This window comes from Callithrix jacchus, chromosome 3 (assembly GCF_049354715.1).
Source record: "Callithrix jacchus isolate 240 chromosome 3, calJac240_pri, whole genome shotgun sequence".
NCBI lineage: Eukaryota > Metazoa > Chordata > Mammalia > Primates > Cebidae > Callithrix > Callithrix jacchus.
In genome coordinates this window covers 187,759,088-187,780,630 of record NC_133504.1, presented here as the reverse complement: position 1 = coordinate 187,780,630, position 21,543 = coordinate 187,759,088, and the positions used below count along the sequence as shown (strand labels likewise).

The 21,543-nt window shown below is 56.8% G+C and overlaps 1 protein-coding gene and 1 pseudogene across 10 annotated transcripts in view; one reads left to right on the top strand and one right to left on the bottom strand.

The window, feature by feature from the left end:
• Positions 1–21,543, bottom strand: part of SORCS2 (sortilin related VPS10 domain containing receptor 2) — a 575,162-nt gene that overhangs the window by 207,262 nt on the left and 346,357 nt on the right. For all 10 annotated transcript variants that reach the window (XM_035294142.3, XM_035294144.3, XM_035294143.3 and 7 more), the window contains exon 3: positions 18,166–18,265. In XM_035294142.3, coding sequence (XP_035150033.3) covers positions 18,166–18,265 — 100 coding nt within the window. The remainder of the gene's footprint in view (positions 1–18,165; positions 18,266–21,543) is intronic.
• LOC118152415 (5S ribosomal RNA) lies at positions 6,208–6,325 on the top strand (annotated as a pseudogene).

The following is a 21,543-nucleotide window of genomic DNA, read 5'->3' as shown; positions in this document are numbered from 1 at the left end:
GGCCCAGGCTCAGGGCCTTCTGGCTTGGGGAATCCACTCCCTGCCCTAGTCCCCCACCCAACGCCCCACCACATCAGTGCAAGGCCAACATCTAGAATGCTGTCCAAGCCGGGACTTCTCCGTAGGAAGGCGGGTAGGTTGAAAAGGCAGGCTGGGAGTTCCTTCCAAGCTTCAACTGAGAGACTTGCCACTGAGTTGAAAGAGGCAAGAAGAAGCAGTTTGAGATTTTTTTTAAGTCCTAAAATAAGAGGTGCTTTCTTAAGAAAAGCAGGAGAGATAGAACAAGTGCACCAAGAGCGGCATCAGTTGCTGGGCTCCCCTGTGCATGCTGGTGGGTGCAGGGACACAAGCTACTATCATTCCCCCCACCCCACCTTTGCTTGGGCACTCTGCTGCCCTCCGCCAGGCTTGGGAACCCTCCTCCCCTGACTCCTGCCATGGTCATGTGGGTGGGTGACCCAGGCCCAGCCAATCAGAGCATCAGCTCCCCAGGCTATGCGGATGCCTCTGGAATGGGGCATCTTGGCTCAGAAAGTGGCCTGCTGGGCATTCAAGGCCAGCTCTTGTCAGCCGGCAGAGACCAGGATTTTAGGCCATCGCCTTCCTCAGTGTCTGAAGTTAGATGTGGCTTCTCTTTGCTTTTCCGGTGAAAAATGGCAGCAGAAAAGCATCTGACCCTCTCCTCCCTGGGTCACTGTGGATGCTGACCAGCCCACTGGGCATGACCGTTCCTGTTGCTGTGCCCTCTTTGCTAAGACACATGGCCCTTGCCTCATACCCACCATGCCAGGGTGAGGCACACTGTCATGTGACTGTGAGCCACTCCCTGGCACAAGATGCCCAGGGTTCAAAGCCCAGCTCCCGTCTGTGCCACTGAAGGAGCCACTTTCCTGTGCTGGGCCTCCCTTTGTTTGCCTGTAGGTGGGGATGATGATGCTTGTATGTCACCAACCCCCTGGGGGAAGCATTCCATGGACTGCCTGGCTTCAGCTTCCAGCAGGCACTTAGCACATGGCAGCTCTCATTAGTGAGCTCCATGATGACTTCAGCTCTGTGATGAGGAAGGAACCCCCTCTTGCACCAGAGTGGATGGCAGACCTCAGGCCTAGTCAGAGCGTCCAAGGAATAGGAATCGCTGCCCACGAGGCCAAGAATTAGCCCAGCAGAGACTACTCACCTGTAAAATCAAAGGTGACTTCCCAATGTATTCCAGACAAATGGTGGTGGGAGCATTCCTCTCTGCTGGTGACAGGGGTCACTTTGGAAAGCAAGGTGGCAAAATGTGTCGGAACCTCAAAGGCTCTTCTGTTTTGGCCCAGCAATTCTCACCAAGGAATGGATCTGGAGGAATGTTCTCCTCCTTGTTTTTACAAAAGATAATTACTATTCTTGGCACAAAGGAGTGTGATCCTGCATTGCTTATGATGAAGGAAATCAGGAAGAAAGCTCACTGCCCAGAGCAGAATCCGCAGATGTTGGCCTGCAGCGAACGTCTCAGACATGCGGGCTATGGCCCGTTAGATTCCGTTTCATCAACAATTGCTTTTTAATTGTTTGTTCGTGCATACGTTTGTTTGTTCAAACTGATGTTCCAGGCAGAGTGCCAGGTGCTGGTGGATAGAAAGGAAAAAGAGACAGAGCTCCTGCCCTGGGGGTGCATCCCGTGGGGTGAGGAAGACAGATGTGGCAGCAGACAGATGCATGCAGGCCTCTTTGCAAACTGGTCTGTGTGTGCTGGAAAGAGCAGCGAGCTTCCATGGTTGGGGTCCGGAGCTGATCTGGGGTTGGCGGAGGTGGGAAGAAGAAGGTGAGATCTGAACCGAGAGCTGCAGGGTAAACAGGAACTGACCACAAATAATGGGGTGGGGAAGGGGGGGCCAGATGTGTCCCAGAGTGGGAGGAGCATGGGCCCAGGCCCCCGTTTGGAAAGGACGTGCCTCTGATGGCTAGTTGGTCAGCGGTCACAGGCCTGCAGGCCTGGAGACGAGTTTGCAGAGGTGAGCAGGGCCAGCTCAGGCAGCCTGGATTTTGCAGTAACTGACGTCAGAAGGCCAGCAAAAGGCATGGAGTGTGTGGTCGGGGATGGCAATGGCCCAGGCAGAGCGGGGCTCTGGAAGTGGAGGGAAGTGGGCTAAGGAGGACCAAGGTGACTGTGGGGAGGCTTCTGGAGTCAGCTTGGTGAGAGGAGATGGTAGTGAAGGGAGTGTGGGCTGGGGGCCGGGAGGAAATGCAGAGAGGCCAGGTATGAAGACTCATGGGCACCCAGGGTGGATGGGATTTGGAGGGCACTGCTGAAGCCCTTGCCTGGCCCTGTGCCCCCATGTGGATGTGGCACCGTCCACGTGACAAAGGCCTGGAGAAGCCCAGCTGTAACAGCCTGGGGATGAGCAGACTTGCAGTGCTGGGTGGCGTTTCTCAGTACCAGAAAAGCAGGGTGCTGGTACCGAAAATAGGCAGCAGCAGCAGGAACCACCCTTGTCCTAGCCAGGGCTCCCCTGGACCTGGGGATTCCCCATTGCAGAAATCACTTTGGAATCTAAACTATTTTTACCAGGCAATGATCCTTCAGGCTTTCTAAGAGCACTTACTAGAAGGTGATTTGTCGCTATTTTCTAATATATGTTTTTGCAGGGAAGAAAGATGAGATTCAGGCTACAGCAAACACAGACTATTAGAGGGAGCTCCCTTAAACCCCACTTCTTGCTTGACAGGGAGGCTGCATTGCCACGGCGTTGGAAAATGGAATGAGGGTTACATGCGCTCTTGTGGGAAGCCCACGGCAGCGTCCCCACCAGGACACAAGGGCCCACCATCGCCAGCTGCACAGGGCAGAGTGGATGGCCTCTAACCTCTGATGACCTTTGGGGCCAGGTGTACGGTCACCCTGCACACATGGGTCCCCTCGGCTGCTCTCAGGAACAAGAGAATGAACCTGTCACCTCCTCTCCCATTTGAAAAACAGTGCCATTTATTATTTACTGTGGGCCGAGACAGCTGGAGATTCCTCCCTGTGATGGAGCCCACATGCAATACCAAGGCAAAGATGGCAGAGAGGTGGGGGGCGGCGCAGAGGAGAAGAGGAGAGAGCACCCCCACAGCTGCCTCTGTGCCAGCTGAGCTTTGCCGCTGAGCAAGCCCTGCGGCCGGGGAAGGGGAGAAGAGGCAGGACCCGGAGGGAGTCCTTGCTGAGGTGAGCCTTGGCTCTGCTGGGTGACCCAGGCCTGGTTCCTGGATGCCTCTGAGCCGAGGCTGGAATGTGACCTCCCACCTCCTGTGATAGAGGCAGGGTACTCTGGACAAAGGAGGCTGCAGCGGATGAATATTGTATTCCTCCCCAGTTCACAGGCTGAACCGCTAATCCCGAGGTGGTGGGATTTGGAGGCAGGACCTTCGGGAGGAATTAGGTCATGAGGGTGGAGCCCTCATGATGGGGTTAGTGCCCTTGGGAGAAGAGGCCAGAGCGCTGCCTAGTCCTCTTTCTGCCATGTGAGGATAACAAGAAGGCAGTGGCCTGAAAACTAGGAAGAGAGCCCTCACCAGAACTTGACCTTGCTGGAACCCTGATCTTGGACTTTCGACCCCTAGAACTATGAGAAATCAATGTCTGTTGTGTTCAACCCGGGTCCAAACACCCGGTTTGGAGTGTTCCGTTACAGCAATCCGAGCTGACAGAGGCGCAGGGTGCACTCTGGTTTTCCCTGAAGACAGAGGCGGCAAAAGGCTTACTTTATGAATCACAGAAAGGCAGGCAGGTGCCCACAAATGCCGGGCTCTCCAGGTCCTGCGGGGTGAGATCAGAGGCTGCCGATGCAGTGGGGTGGGTCTGGGTTTGGGTCCCAGAGAGTTGGGTGTCTGAATCCCACTCGCCACCCAGACCCTTGCTGGCTTGGGATCCTGGGTGGGTTCCTGAGCCTCCGTGAGCCTCTGTTTCCTTGTCTCTAACATGGTGGCCACAGTCTCTGTTCTGGGGGATGGTGCTTATGCCCGTGGGCAGGTCCCCGTCACTGTTAGGTCCCCCCGACCACTCCCTCCAGCCCTGATGGATGACACAGGTGAAGAGCCATCGAGCTCAGCACCCAGCACATGGTAGATCTCCATCAGGTGGTTCCAGGAGCACTTCAGGAAGAGGTCTGGAGCCCCCCGACCTGTGTGTGTGCACCCCTGAGCCTGGGGGGGCCTTTGCACTTTCGATTTTATTTTTTGGTTCTGGTGTTTTGGTTCGGCTCTGCATGCTCTTCAGAAGAGGGAGGAACTCCAGAGTCCCTTCCTCTCTATGTTTTATTAGTTCCAGGGACAGGAGACCCAGGAGACTTGTTTTCTGAGAAGCTTGATTTTTTTTTCTTTTTCCTCCTCTCCTACAATAACCTATTGACTTTAAGAGGGATAATTCTCCATGCATTAGGCTGAAGTTCCCAGAACTCACTGTATTTCTGAGACAAAGCCCTATACACCCACAAACCCAATTGAGCCATTTTTCTCCTGGACAGGAGAGGATGCCTGGCTATCAAGGGAAATGGAGAACACCGCTGATTGGAAGGGATGGTCCATTTAGCCCCAGCTCTGTTTCCTAGCCCTCCTCAGGCTTCTGTTCCCACCAGGAAGGGGCTCCCGCCCCTCATAGTAATAGCCCTCGGAGGACCAGTCACACCCTGAATGTGCAACCATGGGGAAGGCCTGGGGATGGCAGGGGACTTCCAGGAGCCCAGCTTTGTTCTCAGAGAGCTGTGGTGTTCAGAGCCTGCATGGGCCCTGAACTAGCTCACCCATAGCTAGGGGGTTTAGTACCCCAGTTCCCTCTGTCTCCTCTTTTGTGCTGAGCTGACCAGAGAATTCAGGGTGGAACCAGGAAAGAGACCAGGGAGCCTGTCCCAGGCTGGAGGAAGCATCGCCTGAGAGCTCACCCCTGGAATCTGCAGTGGCAGGGGGGCACATGCAGCTCTTCTTACTGCTGGCCTTGACCGTGCCCCCACCTGGCTGTCCTGAGCCTGTTAGGTGTTGCCTCTGGATGCCCCAGGCTGGTGAACTCTGCCTGTCCCATCCCGGACTCTCCATGCTTGCACTAAGGTCTGCCACCTCTCCAGGGCTCCCACCTCAGGGGACAGCATCTCCTTCACCAACAGCTAACACATCATCTAATCATCAAGGAATATCCTAACCATGTCCCTGACTACCAATTTATCGTCTGTCACCTGGATGTCACCCCACAGGTGTCAGCAGCACCATAGATGGCCATGACATAGATAATACTTGAGTGAATAAATAAGTTGATGCATGATGAATGCATGAGTAGATGGATGGATGGATGAAGGGATGGAGGATGGGTGGGTGGGTGGGTGGATGGTTGGGTGAATGGATGGATGGATGGGTAAATGGATGAATGGACGGATGAGTGTGTGGGTGGGTGGATGCATGAGTGAGTGGGTGGGTGGGTGGATGGATGGATGGATGGTGGGGTGGGTGGGTGTGAGGGTGGATGGATGGATGGCAGGGTGGATGGATGGATAGATGGATGGAAGGGTGGGTGGACGGATGAATGGGTGAGTGGGTGGGTGGATGGATGGATGGACAGGTGGGTGGGTGGGTGGATGGATGGATGGACAGGTGGGTGGGTGGATGGATAAATGCATGAGTGGGTGAATAGGTGGGTGGATGGATGGACAGGCAGGTGGGTGGGTGGGTGGATGGATGGGTGGGTAGGTGGATAGATGGATGGATGGTGGGGTGGGTGGGTGGGAGGGTGGATGGATGGATGGCAGGGTGGGTGGATGGATAGATGGATGGAAGGGTGGGTGGATGGATGAATGGGTGAGTGGGTGGGTGGATGGATGGATGGACAGGTGGGTGGGTGGATGGATAAATGCGTGAGTGGGTGGATGGGTGGGTGGATGGATGGACAGGCAGGTGGGTGGGTGGATGGATGGGTGGGTGGGTGGATGGATGGGTGGGTGGGTGGGTGGATGGACAAGCAGGTGGGTGGGCGGATGGATGGGTGGGTGGGTGGATGGATGGACAGGCAGATGGGTGGGTGGGTGGGTGGATAGATGGGTGGGTGGGTGGATGGATGGATGGGTAGGTAGGTGGATGATGAATGGATGAATCAACAGATGAATGGAAGGATGCACGGATGGGTGACCCTCTCTACCTCTCATTCTCCCTCACCCCATTTGTCTCCCAATTGCAGCAAGTGGACTTTCTTAAAAGATAGGCATCTACAGTCATACCACCCTGAACACGCCCAATCTCGTCTGATCTTGGAAGCTAAGCAGGGTTGGGCCTGGTTAGTACTTGGATGGGAGATGCTTTGGAATCCCAGATGCTGCAGGCTTTAAAAAAAAAAAATTTTTTTTTAATTAAAAAAAAAAAGGCAAACGAACCAACCGGCACATCTGATCTCATCGCCCCCCACATGGAAGCCTCCAGGGCTCGGTGCCATCCTGTGTCCTTCAGCCTGGTTTCCAAGGCCCCCTAAAACCTGGGCTGTCCACTGCCATGCGCTGGCTGGCCCAGCCCTCTTTGTCCATGTAGGCCACTCCCCCATCAAGAGAGGCATCTCCTCCCTCCTGCAAATGGCCTGGCCCTGTGGGTCACTAGGCCGGTGAGGGTCTGATGAGGCCTGGCATCTCCTGCCTTTGTCCCTCCTAAGAGGGAAGAGGAACCGTGGATGGAGCGTTGGATGCAGTGCTGTGCTCACAGGTGGGAACCTGAATCCCCGCCCACCCATCCTGAAAAAATTACTCAGCCCCTGTGAGCCTTGGTCTCCCCATCTGCGAAACTGGGCAAACACAATGCTGATCATCGCTCTGAGGATCACGTGAGCAACTCCATCCTCATCAGTGTCTGGGGCTGCTGAGACAAAGCGTCACACACTGGTGCCTTCAAACAGCGGAAATGTGTCCTCTCACAACTTTGGAGATTGTGAGTTCAAGATGAAGGTGTCAACAGTGCTTCCCGACGCTCTGGGAGAGAGTCCATTCCAGGCTTTCCTTTTAGCTTCTGGTGTTTCGGGCTCCCAGGTGCTCCCTGTCCTGCAGCTGCCTCACTCCCCTCTGCCTCTGTCATCCTGGCCCTCTCCTCTTCTCCATGTCACCTACCCTCTGTCTTGTTTGTCTCTGAGTCTCTTCTCCTTTTCTTATAAAAATACCAGTCATGTTGGGAATGACCCTCATCTTACCTTGATTACAGCTGCAAACACCCTATTCCCAAAGAAGGACACATTCGCAGGGATGAGGAGTTAGGACACGGACAAAGCTTTCTGGGGGCCACAATTCAACCCAAAGCACCGCATGAGGCCCCAGGAACAGAGCTGTCACAGTAATTGACAAGCACTAATTATTTAAGATAGGGCAGGTAGGGCAGGGACCCCCTCACCCATGAGGGGTGAGGAGGAGGGGCTGCCATTGGGCCCTTTGGTTTGGCTGAAGCAGGCAAAGCTCTCTCTCTCCAGAGTTCCCCTGGTCTTGGAGCTCTGCTGGGCAACTGTCTTGCCCTCACCTTTGTTACAAAAGAGGAATGGGGCCAAAAAGTGGGTAGCTGGCAGGGGGTCCTGCACATGGCTGGGGGTCCTGCACACAGCTGGGGGTCCTGCACATGGCTGGGGGACCTGCACATGGCTGGGGGGTCCTACACATGGCAGGGGACCTGCACATGGCTGGGGGACCTGCACATGGCTGGGGGGTCCTGCACATGGCTGGGGGTCCTGCACACGGCTGGGGGGTCCTGCACACGGCTGGGGGGTCCTGCACACGGCTGGGGGGTCCTGCACATGGCTGGGGGTCCTGCACACGGCTGGGGGGTCCTGCACACGGCTGGGGGGGTCCTGCACATGGCTGGGGGGTCCTGCACATGGCTGGGGGTCCTGCACACGGCTGGGGGTCCTGCACATGGCTGGGGGTCCTGCACATGGCTGGGGCCACAAGCACCCGAAGCGTGCCACTCGGTGAGCTGCCTTGCTGCTGCCATGCTCGGACCATCAGGCTGGAGTCCTGGAATCAAACAATGGACTCGGCTTTCCTGTTGGGATCTGCCCGTGGTTTTCTTTGGTGCAGCTTCACCGTCACGTCCACACACCCCGTGTGCTGCACATTTAAAGCCAATGCCAGGGCTCCATGTGGAGGTGCTGACGCTGCACAGTCTCCCCACCTCCCAGCCTGACTGTGCCTCTGGTCTGCAACTCGATGCTGAAAACATGGTCTTTCAGCCATGTCTACAGATGGTTCTGATGTCCACTCCTCAAGAACAAGGGCAGACCCCTTGAGGGAGAGGCTTGGCTGCCTGGGTGCCCCCCAGCACTTCAAGCCACCATCCCACGAGCAAAGCTGGCTCAGGGCTCCCAACTGATCGCCCCTCCCAAGGAAGCTAGGGATGCCCCCTCCCTGATGGTCAGTGTTGCCCAGAGAGCATCATCAGCGAATGGTCTCAATTTGCAAACCGAGGCCATACATAGCACCGGGAATCCTCCCTGGCAGCCCAAATCACTATCAGGAAGGAAAGTCAGCAAGGCTTCTCATGCAGATGGCAGCCCCAGGTCCTGGGGTCCCACGAGGCACCCTGAGCTTGAACACTGTGGATGAAACTGTGTGCAAGAGTGCAACACTGGTGCCCGCACCCCTCTGCCACCAGAGACCACAGGTGCATGCATGGCAGCCTGCGGAAGCTCAGACCCACACATGGCACCCTTTGGCTCCTCTCCTGAAGTGTAATGCCATTCTAACCCTCATTTCCCATCACAGGGAGACAGCAAGTCTTCCCAAGAGGCAGAAAGGATGGATGGGGCTTCAAGGGTGTCGGTCCAGGGTCATGACGGATAGCAGGTCCAGGGGAAGACACAGAAGGGGTGGTTTGGTCCTATCTGAGTCCCAGCTGTGTGCCTGGCACTGTGCCCTCACGCCTTCTGCACTGGCTCTGACCCCAAGGGCAGGCCTGCGGGTGGGACACTGGCTGGCTCCCTTGGCCGCTTTTATGACACTGACCACCAGGGCCAGGCCAGTGCTGCCGAGTCAGGTATGCTCCCATTTAACAGTTCATACCACCCAATGAGGTGGGTAATGCTCGTCCACACCTCACACCTGCGGTGCAGAGGTCAGAGGGCCAGGAAATGGGGACACTGGGATTGAGTCCCTGTAAAGCCTGCTCTCCCCGCTCTGTACCCAGTGGTGCTGGCCAGACCCTCAGGATGAAGAACTGCACAGCAGGACGCAGCACAGCACGAAAGCATCTAGGTGTCCTGGAAGCACGGCGCGAGAGCATCTAGGCACCCTGGGAGCACGGCGGGAGAGCATCTAGGCACCCTGGGAGCACGGTGCGAGAGCATCTAGGCACCCTGGGAGCATGCAGCCTGGCTCCCGCTGCTCAGAAGGCCTTAAAGGCAAAGCCATGAAGCGCAAGGGCAGATTGTGGGGCTTCCCAAGCTCTTGCACACAGAGGGGCTCCCACAAAACACAGCCAGTGGCAAAGCAGCCACAGGGTGCTGCTGTCCCCCCAGACTCCGCATGTGACTCCCAGGGGTGCCGAACCACAGAAGAAGGCTGGGGTCCTATGTCCATGGGACCTGGGCTAATCTAGGCTGCCTCTGAGCACCACCATGCACAACTCAGGCCCAGGAGAAGAAAGAAAACCCTGGGTGGGCCGAGAGGTCAGCAGTTGGCAGGAATGAGAGGCAGGGCCAGGGAGGGGCAGGGCCCCACAGCAGGAAGGGGGCAGGGCCCTCACAATAGAGAGGTGCTGAGGCCTCGGAAACAGAAAGGAAGTGGGCCCTTCACAGCAGGGAGTGGGCAGGGCGTCTGCATCTGGGAAGGGTTTGTAGGGCTGAAGGCAGGGGTTCTGAGTGGAGGGAAGAAAGTGACAGAGAGTGAGAGAAAAAGAGAGGAAGACAAGGAGGGACACATTGTCCTTAGAGCCCAGTGTGGTAGAGAAGCAAGCCGGCCACCCTACACGTGGGCTGGAGAGAGACCCGCAGACAAAGAGCAGTACAAAGTGCTGGACTGTGCGTTCTGGCAGACACTCAAAGAGTTCACAGGAGACAGACGTGGGCACGGCCTCAACGAGCCTGGGACTTTGCTCGGTCCCATGAAGCTGGGTCCTGGAGAGCAGGAAGTACCGCAACGCCGTGTTCCTGCTGAGGACTGAGGTCCAGAGAACTTGGGAACCGGTGTTAGTGGATCCACAGCTCTAGGCAGGACCCCTACCCAAAGCACAGGCTTTTGGTGTCTGTACAGAGCTGCCGGAAGGCTTTGGGGGGCAGTGACAGGGCAGCACTGAGGGGGCCCTTAGGCCTGGGGCACGTTCTGACTCGGCTGCCCACCGGCTGTGGGGCCTGGGGAAAGCACCTTGGCCTCTCTGGGCCTCTCTCCTTTTCACCTGTGCAATTGCCCGTAAGCATCCTCACCCAGTAGGGCTGCTGTAGGGATTAGAGACCGAGGCTGATCTTTCATAAAAGGCCTTTGGGACACGGCCGTTATCGTGACCATGCCACCTCTGCCAAGCGGGCAGAGGCGGGACCATACATGCAAGGCCTGGCTATTTTTTTTTTTTTTTTTTTTTGCTTTCTGCAACACTTTGAGCTGCTTGAGAACAAAATTTTCACTTGATTCATCGCTCAATCCCGAGTGCTTGGCACGTGGCAGATCCCCACAAAGACACGGGTGAGTGAGCCGAATGAGGGCAGAGATGAACTCAGGGATTTTCGTCCTAACCCTGTGCTTCTCATATCCGGGGTCAAGGGTGCAGGTGATAGGTGGGTGGGCCAGGGTGTCCCAGGACTTAGCCTTCTCCCAGATCACCAGCTTCACAGAAAGCATTTTTGGTGAAAATGTGTGTGTGATTTTAATATTTAAACCAACACTGATCTATAATGAAGTAAGATGCAAATTCATATAAATTTTTCATAGAAAACACGACACTTGGCAGAAATTCCACACCTGGGCCAGCTCCTCTGGGCCGCGCCTTCGCACTTCCTGTGCCACAGGATTCCTGGGGCCAAAGCTGATGTGAGCATGGCCCGGGATGTCTGGGGATCGTCAGGGCCCCCAGGGTCTCAGGTCAGGCCAGGACAATAGCAGGAGCGGGGAGGCCGGGGAGCGCTGATTCCACTGCAGGAGGGCGGAAGTACACAGGAGTGCGCTTTGTAAGACAGGCTACAAAGTGGTCTCCCAGAAGCTGTAAAGTGCTGCTCGGCCTGTAATGGTTGCTAAATGGACGTCTAGTAGTAATCACATCTCTACAAAACCTATCCGTTATCCAATGACAGAGAGGCGGACCTGGTGAGGCCTACGCTCCTGCAGCTGCCCTGTAAACAAGCGGGTCTTTTCCGATCACAGTCACCAGGGTCAATCCTCTGTTGGCTGAAGGCTGACTCTGCCCCCGCGCGCCTTTTTTTTTTTTTGAGATGGTGTCTCACTTTGTGGCCCAAGCTGGAGAGCAGTGGTAGGATCGGAGAGGCCCAAGCTCTCAGGCGGAATCCATCTTCCCACCTCAGCCTCCTGAGTAGCTGGGACCACACATGCCAGGCCTGGCTATTTTTTATTTTTATTTTTTATGTTGGCCAGGCTGGTCTCAAACTCAGGCTCAAGCAGTGCTCCAGCCTCAGCCTTCCAGCGTGCTGGGATCACAGGTGTGAGACACTGCCACCCTTTTCTCATTGTTTCTACAAACTTGAAGCAGGGAGGTTCAGTTTCTCAGGCCCCACTAGACCCTCGGAGGTTCTAGAAGGTTAGAGGTGTTGGTCCAGTTCACCTTTGCTCCCCTGTGCTCGGCAAGGGACCCAGTGCGCAGTAAGAACTTAAGCTTATCTGCTCTCTATAAGACTGGACAAGGGAAGGGCTCTGTCTCTAGCACCGCCAGTGCTAACTCTAACACAGCCCAGTGCCTAGTAGGGCCTCAGCCCCATATCTGCTGAATGGGTGGGTGTGGGTGTTGGGAGGGGCTTAGAGACCCCATTCAAGCTGCCCTCTCTCCGTGGAGATGGCCAGGGCACAGGGTAGATGGAGCCGTCAGGATCTGCCCATGGCCGTCTCCTTTCCTGGCTGCTTCTCTTCCCGGAGGATCACCCTGGGAGGAGACCAGGAGAGGCTGAGATAGTGGAGCGAGAAGGGGGGTTGCAGAGCCTTCAGTTCAGCCCCCTCCTCTAAGGGATGGGGAAACTGAGGACCAGAGAGGGAATGGGATCTGCCCAGAGTTACACAGCTCAGCAGCTCTCAGACTGCACCCGGTATGCAGCAAAGAGCCGCTGGTTTCTAGCCTCCAGCAGAGGGGGGTGGGCTGCACTGGCTCGCTAGAACTTAGCCGCAGGGGTGCCTGTGGAGCCTGGAGCATAGCAAGGGGTGCTCTAGGGTCTGGCAGACCTGGGTTCAAGTCCTTGTACGAGGATAAGAACTGCGTGTCAGTGACTGCTTTTGTGCGGTCTGCTGGCCGTGTGACCTTGGACGACTCTCCAAGCTTCCCTCAGCCTCCATAAGGAACGGTGCCCCTGAGGCAGGCAGGCCCTGCCCCCACCCACACATCTGAGTATGGGGACGTCTGATTCTGGCCGAAAGCCTGATACCCGGAAAATGATCACCAAGGAGGTAGCTGAAGGCATCAACCCCAAGTAGAAACGTCTCATGTGATGATCAAGGCCATTTCTGCTTCATATTCAACTGAAGTCTCTTTCCCAGCCCATCACATCCATCTCTCCTGAGTTCTGCTTGAGAGCCAGGGGCTGGGCCCGGCTGAGGAGTATGGAGGAATCACACCTGGCCGCTCTCCCAGTCTTCATGGGTTTCTCTTGTTCCCCAGGACCAGCCTGCAGGGGTCTGAATGCCAGCCCTGCACCCCCCGTCTCCTCTCCTGCCTTGAGCACTTCTCTGGCTTGCCCCACTCCTCACTTGACGTGTAAAGTCAAACTTGTCTTATGTGGAATTGCAACTGTGGTTTTTCTGCCTCTAAATGAATTTAAAACCAAATCAGCCCGAGTTCCCACTTGCTGAAGCCCACTATCAATCTGTGCGCCAGGCTTGATTCTGGGCACCGTGTATGCCTTACGCCAGGCGATCCTTTTCAACCATCACGACCACGCTTTATACACAAGGAACTGAGGCTCAGGCAGAGGGGCTTCCCTACAGCCATAACAACAGAGAAGGAGCAGCGGAGCCTCCGCCCGGAGCCTGTGCCCTCTGCTGCCCTCAGCCTCTCAGTCCACATGCCTACTGGCCCTCCCTGGCCTCTGTCCTCAGCACCACTCAGCACGGGGTCCGTCCCCACCTCTGTAGACAGGAACTGATGTTTCATCCTCCAGAGGTGGAAGCACAGCTGCCAGGAGCATCACAGGGAAATCCATGCCGCCCCTTTGGTTAGATAACAAATTGCTGCCCTGCTTCCCATCACTGATTACTCATTCGTTCCCTAAACACAGAGGGGCGGGCAGGCCATGCCAACCATGAGCAGCCTGAGCTGGGTCCCAGGGAACCAGGTAGGTGCAGGTCAGCAGGGCCAGGGCAATGCCCCCGTGCCCGGCACAGCCGCCTGACGACGCCTCTGCTCCACAGCCAGGCCTGGTTCCTCCAACAGACACAGCTCACTGGGGCCACACGTGTGAGGCTCTGTCACCATGCAGCCAGTTCCTAACCTACAGTCTCAGATGGCTCGCCAGGAGGGCCTCCGTGTTTCCCTCTAAGGAGAATGGGGTGGGGTAATTTGTGGGGCCTCCCTCGGGCCAGGCCCTGATCCGAGCCCTTGACAAGGAACACCTCATTAATTCCATCAGCCTTGCCCTGTAGACACGGCTACTACCCCATTTCACCAATGAGGACGCTGGGACAAGGCCGGTTAACACTTGCTCAAGGGTGTAGGGCCAGATTCAGACCCACGCACAGGGCCCTATGCCCCAGCCAGAGAAGCCAGGGGCTCAGCCTCAGGGCGGCCTCTCATCCCAATCCCTGCTGCTCCCCGGTGCCCTGCGTCCAACGCACTCTCAGCCCTGCACTGCTACTGCTCTTCCGGCCTCCAAGACAGCAGTGCCTGCAGCATTAGGAGCTTTGGAAGCAACAAATTCAGGTTCAACGAGGCCCTCGGTGGGCCTCCGGGCACCTCCAGCCTGGGGCATCATGGCCTTGCAGAGAGGGTCAGTTCTGTGCTGTGGTGAGGAGGTGGGAGAGGGTGAGCACAGGCCCAAACCAGGGCACCCAGAGGCCCAACCCTGCCTGTACCTGTGACTTTGTTCCTGCTACCTGGGGTCCGGCAGGAATCAGGTCAGTGTGTCAGCAGAAGCAGGAGGGCCCACGGGAGGCCAGTTCCGACTGGGTGGCCGTGGGGTGGGCAGGACCCCCAGCCTCCCTCCTCCCAGCCCCATCCCTGCAGCCCCTCCTCAAAACAGCGGCTGTGTTAGCCTCCCATGGCTGCTGGTGCAAATCACAATACACTCTGTGTCTTGAAGCCACAGAAATTCATTCCACCCTGGCCATGGTGGGCACAAAGCTAAAGGCAAGCTGTTGGCAGGACTGGTCAGTCCAGAAACTCTGGTGGCAAGTCCATTTCCTCGGCTTTTCCAACTTCTTTCTGAGGTGCCCACCTTCCTTGGTGTGCGGCCCCATCCTGGCCCCGCCTCAGCCTTGGCTCCATCTCCCAGCTCTTCCTGCAGCCCTGGCCCTCCTGCCACCCTCCACAAGGACTCTGTGCTGATGACACTGAGCTGAGCCCACCCAGACAACCCAGGAGAAGCTTCCCATCACCACATCCTCCCCTTATTCCCATTTGCAAAGTCACTATTGCCATAGAAGCTGACATTTGCAGGTTCCAGGGGGCGGGACCATTGCTATAGATGCTGACATTTGCAGGTTCCAGGGGGCGGGACCATTGCTATAGACGCTGACATTCACAGGTTCCAGGGGGCGGGACCATTGCTATAGAAGCTGACATTCGCAGGTTCCAGGGGGTGGGACCATTGCTATAGACGCTGACATTCGCAGGTTCCAGGGTCGGGACCAGGACATCTTTGGGGCTTCTCTTCAGTTGACAATAAATGGCAATTTTGAATGAGGCTCTGCCAGGCGCTCACCTGTCAAACCCACCCTCAATTACTGCCTCCTTTACAGGTGAGACGCCTACGGCTCCCTGATGGCGGGGACCTGGCAGAGCTGGACTGAGGACAGGGACTCCCCGGTGCAGGCACCGTCCTCTACACCACCCTGCAACCCGACGCGGCTACTGGGTCTGCTTAGCAGCATGCACTGCTGTTTGTGACACTCACTCATTCACTCATTCATTCATCCTGTTCCTTTAACGTCAGCGGAGCCTCTGTGCTGGGCGCCAGGCTATCGTCAGAAGCAATCCTGTACTCACAGTGATATTTCTAGGCTAAACGTCCAAACTGTCCTGGCTCTGAAATCCAGCCTGCACCCAGGGATTCCAATGACCTGTCTCAGAGCTTATCTGCTTTCGAGGCTGCAGACACCTCCCCAAAGCTGCCTGCAAAGGAAGTTCTGCTGAGCACCCCACATCGGAGTCCCAGCCTTTGGCCTGCACAGAAGGCTCAGTGCAGCCTAGGAGCCCCTCTGCTGGCCCCTATGCATTCTGTGTATCATCTCATGGGCCCTCCCAACCACCGGCTTTCCAGGCCAGGAGACTGAGGCTCAGCAGAGGCCATGGCCATGTCCCAGCTTGCTCCGTGCAGAAGCAGCTCTGTCTGACCTCACACTGTCTGGGCCAGCCTCCACGTGACACCTTCCCTGACTTCAGGGCCTCAGTCTCTCTTGGTTCCGTTCCCACCACTGTTGGCCTGCCCTTCACATTTCCAAACACAGATGCGGCCTGTGGGGCTGATGCTGGAGAGACTGTCACATCCCAGGCACCTGTGGACTCTCCTAGATGGTGACCAGACGGACAGGAGCAGAGTGTCCCCTGCATGGAGAGGAGAAGGGCAGCGGCGGGAAGGCCACCAGGACCGGGTTGGCTGGATGGACAAGAACTTGAGGCCACGCCAGGAGGTGGAGGGTGTGGCCTCCTCCAGTGCTGGCTGGAATCTCGGGTCGTATGGGCCCTCAACTCGGGCAGCGCCAGCCCTCAGCCCCTCACCTTTGTCTAGAATTTGAATCACAGCAACCCCAGGAAGAAGGGGTGACAGCTGACCGATAGGCAGTGTCTGCTCCTGCTCCCACAGGGCTTGGGTCTTCTGGCAGGCACAGGTCTCACCGCCGTGAGCCTGGACAATGCCTTTAACCCTCAGCTCTGGGCTCGGTGAAGCTGTGTTCAAACCCAGGCCCCGCCCCACCAGCTATGAGAATGAGCAAATCTCACCTCTCTCATCCAATTTTCTGCCCTGGAAAGTGGGATTATAATGCCCTATCTTTGAGCCATTGTGGAATGGAAAGAGATCGGGTGTGTGAGTCCCCAGGGCTGGGGCTGGGAAGAAGCAGGGACTGGCTCAGGTCAACCCACCCTTCTTTCCTACATGCTGAGATGTGGCCTTCCAGCAAGCGCATCTATTGTCCCCAAGACCAGGTCTCCCTCACCTCCCTGCCGTGGACCTCCCCCCTCTGCATTCCAAGTCTGTCCATCTGGAAGCTCCTACAGCAGAAATCAAGAAGAGAGAACAAAAACAAAAACAAAAAAAACAGCAAAGCAACGTGCTTTAGGAAGAGAAATGATATCCCACAAAGAAATGTGGAAGAGACCACCAAGACAGCCCCGTGGAGACTGCACGCACTCAGCTCCCCTGTTTCGTGGACCGCTGCTGCTAGGTCTGTGGGCTCAGCAGAGGCGTCCAAGCTCCAGTGCACCCAGTGCCTCTGAGCGCCTGTGAACCTGCCACTGGTGCAACCAGTGAGACACTCCGGCACCCCTGGAGTACCGCCATCCCCCACAACACTCCGGTACCCCTGGAGTATCAGCGTCTCCCATGACACTCCGGCACCCCTGGAGTACCGCCGTCCCCCACGACACTCCGGCACCCCTGGAGTACCGCCGTCCCCCACGACACTCCGGCACCCCTGGAGTACCGCCGTCCCCCACGACACTCCGGCACCCCTGGAGTACCGCCGTCCCCCACGACACTCCGGCACCCCTGGAGTACCGCCGTCCCCCACGACACTCCGGCACCCCTGGAGTACCGCCGTCCCCCACGACACTCCGGCACCCCTGGAGTACCGCCGTCCCCCATGACACTCCGGCACCCCTGGAGTATCACTGTCCCCCATGACACTCCGGCACCCCTGGAGTATCGGCATCCCCCATGACACTTCGGCACTCCTGGAATATCACCATCCCCCAGGACACTCCAGCACCCCTGGAATATCAGCGTCCCACGTGACTCCCTTTCTGGGACATTCTATTGATTCACAGATGCTCTCATAGACTCCAAGCTGCTCAAATCTCTCCTTCAAAGTCACTATTAGAGCCGAGCACAGAGGCCTGTGTGAGCACCATGCAGGGGCTCTGCGTGCCTGATTCTAGAGCTCACGATTCTCTGAAAGATGTGGGTGACATCCCATTTGAAGAAACTGAGGCACAGAGAGGTGAGCTGGGATGTGAACACTGGTCTGTCCAGGTCCCTTTGTGTGATCGTGAACTGTTTGCTGAATGGAGTCAGGTTGGCAGGACAGCTTTGCCCTGGTGCCTCTGCTGACCTCGCTCTGGCTCAGGGGGGTGGGCTAGAACACAGACACACATTTGCAGAAGGGGTCTCCTCCAGGAACCCACAGTGGGTAGCCTTGGAAACACCCCTCTCTCCTACAGCCAGCCAGAGAGCAAAGTCAGGAAGTTCCCCCAGACCCAGAAAACAGCAAAGAGAGCTCAGATGAAAATCACAGCCCAATCAAAACCAGATCAACTAACTTCCAAAGAACAGGCCTGCTCAGCGCTGCCTTCCGAGGGCTCTCAACCCAAGACAGCTTCTCTCTCTGCTTCCAGGCCCACAACTCCTGCCCGCTGTGCCCTGATGGATGCGCCCCCCCTCCGCGTGGGGAAGACAAATGTGCCCCAGGTATGCAGGTGGCGCCTTCCTCCAAAGCCTGGCCTCTGGTTTAAAGCACAGAACGGTGTCAGGTGGCAGTGGGAGGGGTGGCAGCAAGAGCTGGGATGAAATGTCTCACTCCGGCTGGTCCAAAGCAGGAGCAGCAGGCAGGGCAGCAGCTTCCTTGCTTTGCAGAGTGAGTGGCGCAATGCAAGAGCCAGAGCGGCTGCCCCACCAGCACCTACCTTCCGTTTATTGGTCGGGCAGATGTAGAAGTTGTCGATGATGGTGGTGACGCCAGGCTGGAGGGTGAGCTTGGTGTAGGACGTCCCGAAATCCGACGACCTGGAGGAACAAGGGGACAGCCGTCAGCCATGTTCCTTCCGGGCACAGCCTTCATCGGCCCACATGGTGTCCAGCCCTTGCCCTGTGCCTTGCAGGCAGAGTGCCCCAGACACCCTGAGTGCAGTCCTGAGCACTCTGCCTGGGGGCATTGCACCACAAGGCAGGAGAGGAGACTGGGCTTTCTCAGGGATGCTTGAGGATGCACACAGGTATGGAGCACAGGTGTGGAGCACAGGTGTGGAGCTCAGCTCCAGAGCTAGGATCCAAAGTCAGGTCCTTCTGACTCCAAATCCCAGCCAGCCACTCCTCCCTGATGCCACCTATGTGTCAGGCACCTCTAGGTCACCGTATGCATCACAGATGACCAGAGGTGCCTCCGAGGGGATAGTTCCCTGCCTGAAATCACTCAGCTAATAAGTAGCCCACTCAGGATTTGACGCTGGCCCATCTGATTTCAGGCCCGTGGGCTGTGTGCAGGCGGGACACTCGCCAGCTGTGCTGAGATGTCCCTGTGGCCTGACTGCTTGCCTCTTTCCCTCTCCGGACTCTGAGCTCCTCCAGGAAGCCCCGTCCTCCACCCTGGCCACCACCTGCAGCACAGGATGATAGGGGACCACAGGCAGGTGCCCAAGCTTGGGTGGCTGCTGGAAATCAGACCCAAACACTGTGCCCGCCTGGGAGCAGCGTCTGGCGGGTTCGTGCTGGGAGACGGGGCTGTTCGCTCAGTACCTCGTGGGTCAAGGCCCTGCTGGCCACCTGAGAATCTGGGGGTACACTGAGCTTGAAAGTGCCTTGGCTCCCCAGCAAGAAGAGGGAGAGAAGCCACAAAAGTGACTTCATATCTGCTGTTTGGAAGCTGTCCATGCATCAGGACATGAAATTAATTCTCCATTGAAGATTAAGGTCCCAGAGAGACACCCTAAAACCAACACCTCATCATCACCTGTTAAAATGCACCAGGATTGCAGAACACACCTGAGTGTGCTGGAGAGGGAGGATCAGAGAGGGGCTTGGGGAAGCATTTCCCATCTCACCCCTGCTCTATCAATGCAGAATCCAGACACGGACCCAAGGCGGGGAGAATAGAGACAGAACACGTGGCTGTGGGGCTCCTGCCATGGGCACTGTGCCTTGTGGGGCTTCCCCATGTCTGATCACTGCTGAGACACACTGGGGGAAGCTGAGCTCAGGGACTGGGGCAACTCCCCAGCTTGGGCGAGGAGGGGTTGGGCTGGAACCAGGAGCTTTGGTACTCCTGCATCAGACCCAGCACCTGGCTCCAAGCCCAGCCTGTGCTGACTTGCTGTGTGGCCTGACTTCGAGGTCAATGCTTCTCAGACTCACCCAGTGTGTCCCGTGGGGGCCGAGGGGACAGGCCTGGAACTGCTTCAGTCTAAACACCCCACCCTGCTGGGAGCTGTTTAATGCCCTCCTAGAACACATCCTTGCTGTTTTCTACATGGAGGTAATTCCTCCCCAAATCTTCGAGTGAAACTGAGGCTTCAGGAAAATGGACTGTTTGTTTATCATCTCTAGGCATGGTGGCCATGTGGCCACAGGTCCCCAGAATGTGTGTCCCTCACAGGCCTCGGGGTCACAAGGTTCCTCCTAGGCCAGGACAAAGAGCAGACCCCCAACCCCCAGCCCTCCGATTCCCAGGGGCCAGCTCTTCCCCAGGATGGCGGGGGCCTGAGGACCCGTCTGGCCTCTGTCTGCCCCTGGCCTCCCCAGGGAGGACTGGGCTGGAGCGAACAAAGAAGCCCAGGGGAGGTGTAATTAGGGCACACTTACTCTCAAACCTCAGAGAATTGATTTTCTTTGGGAAGGACGCAGAGAGAGGCCCATTAGCAGAGGATCGATGTGATCCAGAGACCCAGAAAATTCCAGGGCCCTTCCAGAAACAAATGACTGTGTTTACGAGCTTGACACAGGGAAGCCTCCCCTTCCTTCCCCACCCCACTGAGCCATCTCCAAGACCTGCCCATCGATTCTGCCTCCCAAAACCTCTCAATCCTCCCTTCCCTTCACTCCCGCACTGCTCGCCTTAGCCCAGCCTCCAGCCGGCATCAGTCTTACTCCCCCACCTGGGACAGAGGAGCCTGCTCACACCTGCAAGCCCCAGAGCTCCTGCCAGGCGTGGCCTGCCACAGGGAGCCCTTGAGCAAGGGCCCTGCTCTAGGAGGGGAGATGGGGTGAGGCAGATGGACGGTAAAGAAAGCAGCAAAAATACGGCAGCATCAAATGTGATGAGGGTGGGAAGGACGATCAGCAGTGTGGGGGTGCGGGTGGGGAGTGAGGGGCGGGGGGCCACTGGGTTGTGGAGTGGTAGAAGGGCTGTCAGAGGGCTGACAAGGTGATGTTTGCCAAAGCCCAGAAGGAAGGAGAGAGGTTGTGCCTGGCTGGGAAAGGCATTTGAATGGGGTTGAGAAGTGCTCTCCAAATTCCTGTGCACCCGGAACCTGTGAGTACCACCTAATCTGGAACCAGAATCTCTGCAGATACAATCAGTTATGATGACCTGTGCCGGATGAGGTGGGCCCCGAGTCCTGTATGACTGGTGGACTGGTGTCATAAGAATTTGGAAATTGGGACACACACACACACACACACACACACACACACACACACACACAGAAGGCCGCACAAAGACGAAGGCAGAGAGTGGGGTGACTCGGCTGCAGGCCAAAGGCACGAAGGATCACGGCAGCCACCAGACGCTGGGAGAGAGGCAGGGAGCACAGGCTCCCTCAGAGCCCCCCAATCTGGAAACAGAATCTCTGCAGATACAATCAGACTTCTGACCCCGAGAGACAGATCACCACGGTGGTACTTTGTGATGGCAGCTGCGTTCCAGGTACAAGGGCTCTGAGGACAGGGAAGGCGGGTCCATTTAAAGCACAGTCCTGGCTGGGCACAGTGGCTCATGCCTGTTACCTTAGCACTTCGGGAGGCTGAGGCGGGCAGATCACCTGAGGTCAGGAGTTCAAGACTAGCCTTACCAACATGGAGAAACCATGTGTTTTCTCTACTAAAAATACAAAAATGAGTTGGGCATAGTGGCAGGTGTCTGTAATCCCAGCTGCTCAGGAGGCTGAGGCATCAGAATCACTTGAACCCGGGAGGTGGAGGTTGCAGTGAGCCAAGATTGCACCACTCCAGCCTAGGTGACAGAGCGAGATTTCATCTAAAATAAATAAATAAATAAATAGCAGCTGCAGGAGCCTAGGAAGCCCCTTGCCCTGCAGACAATGCAAATCCAGTTCCCCAGATGTCTGTGA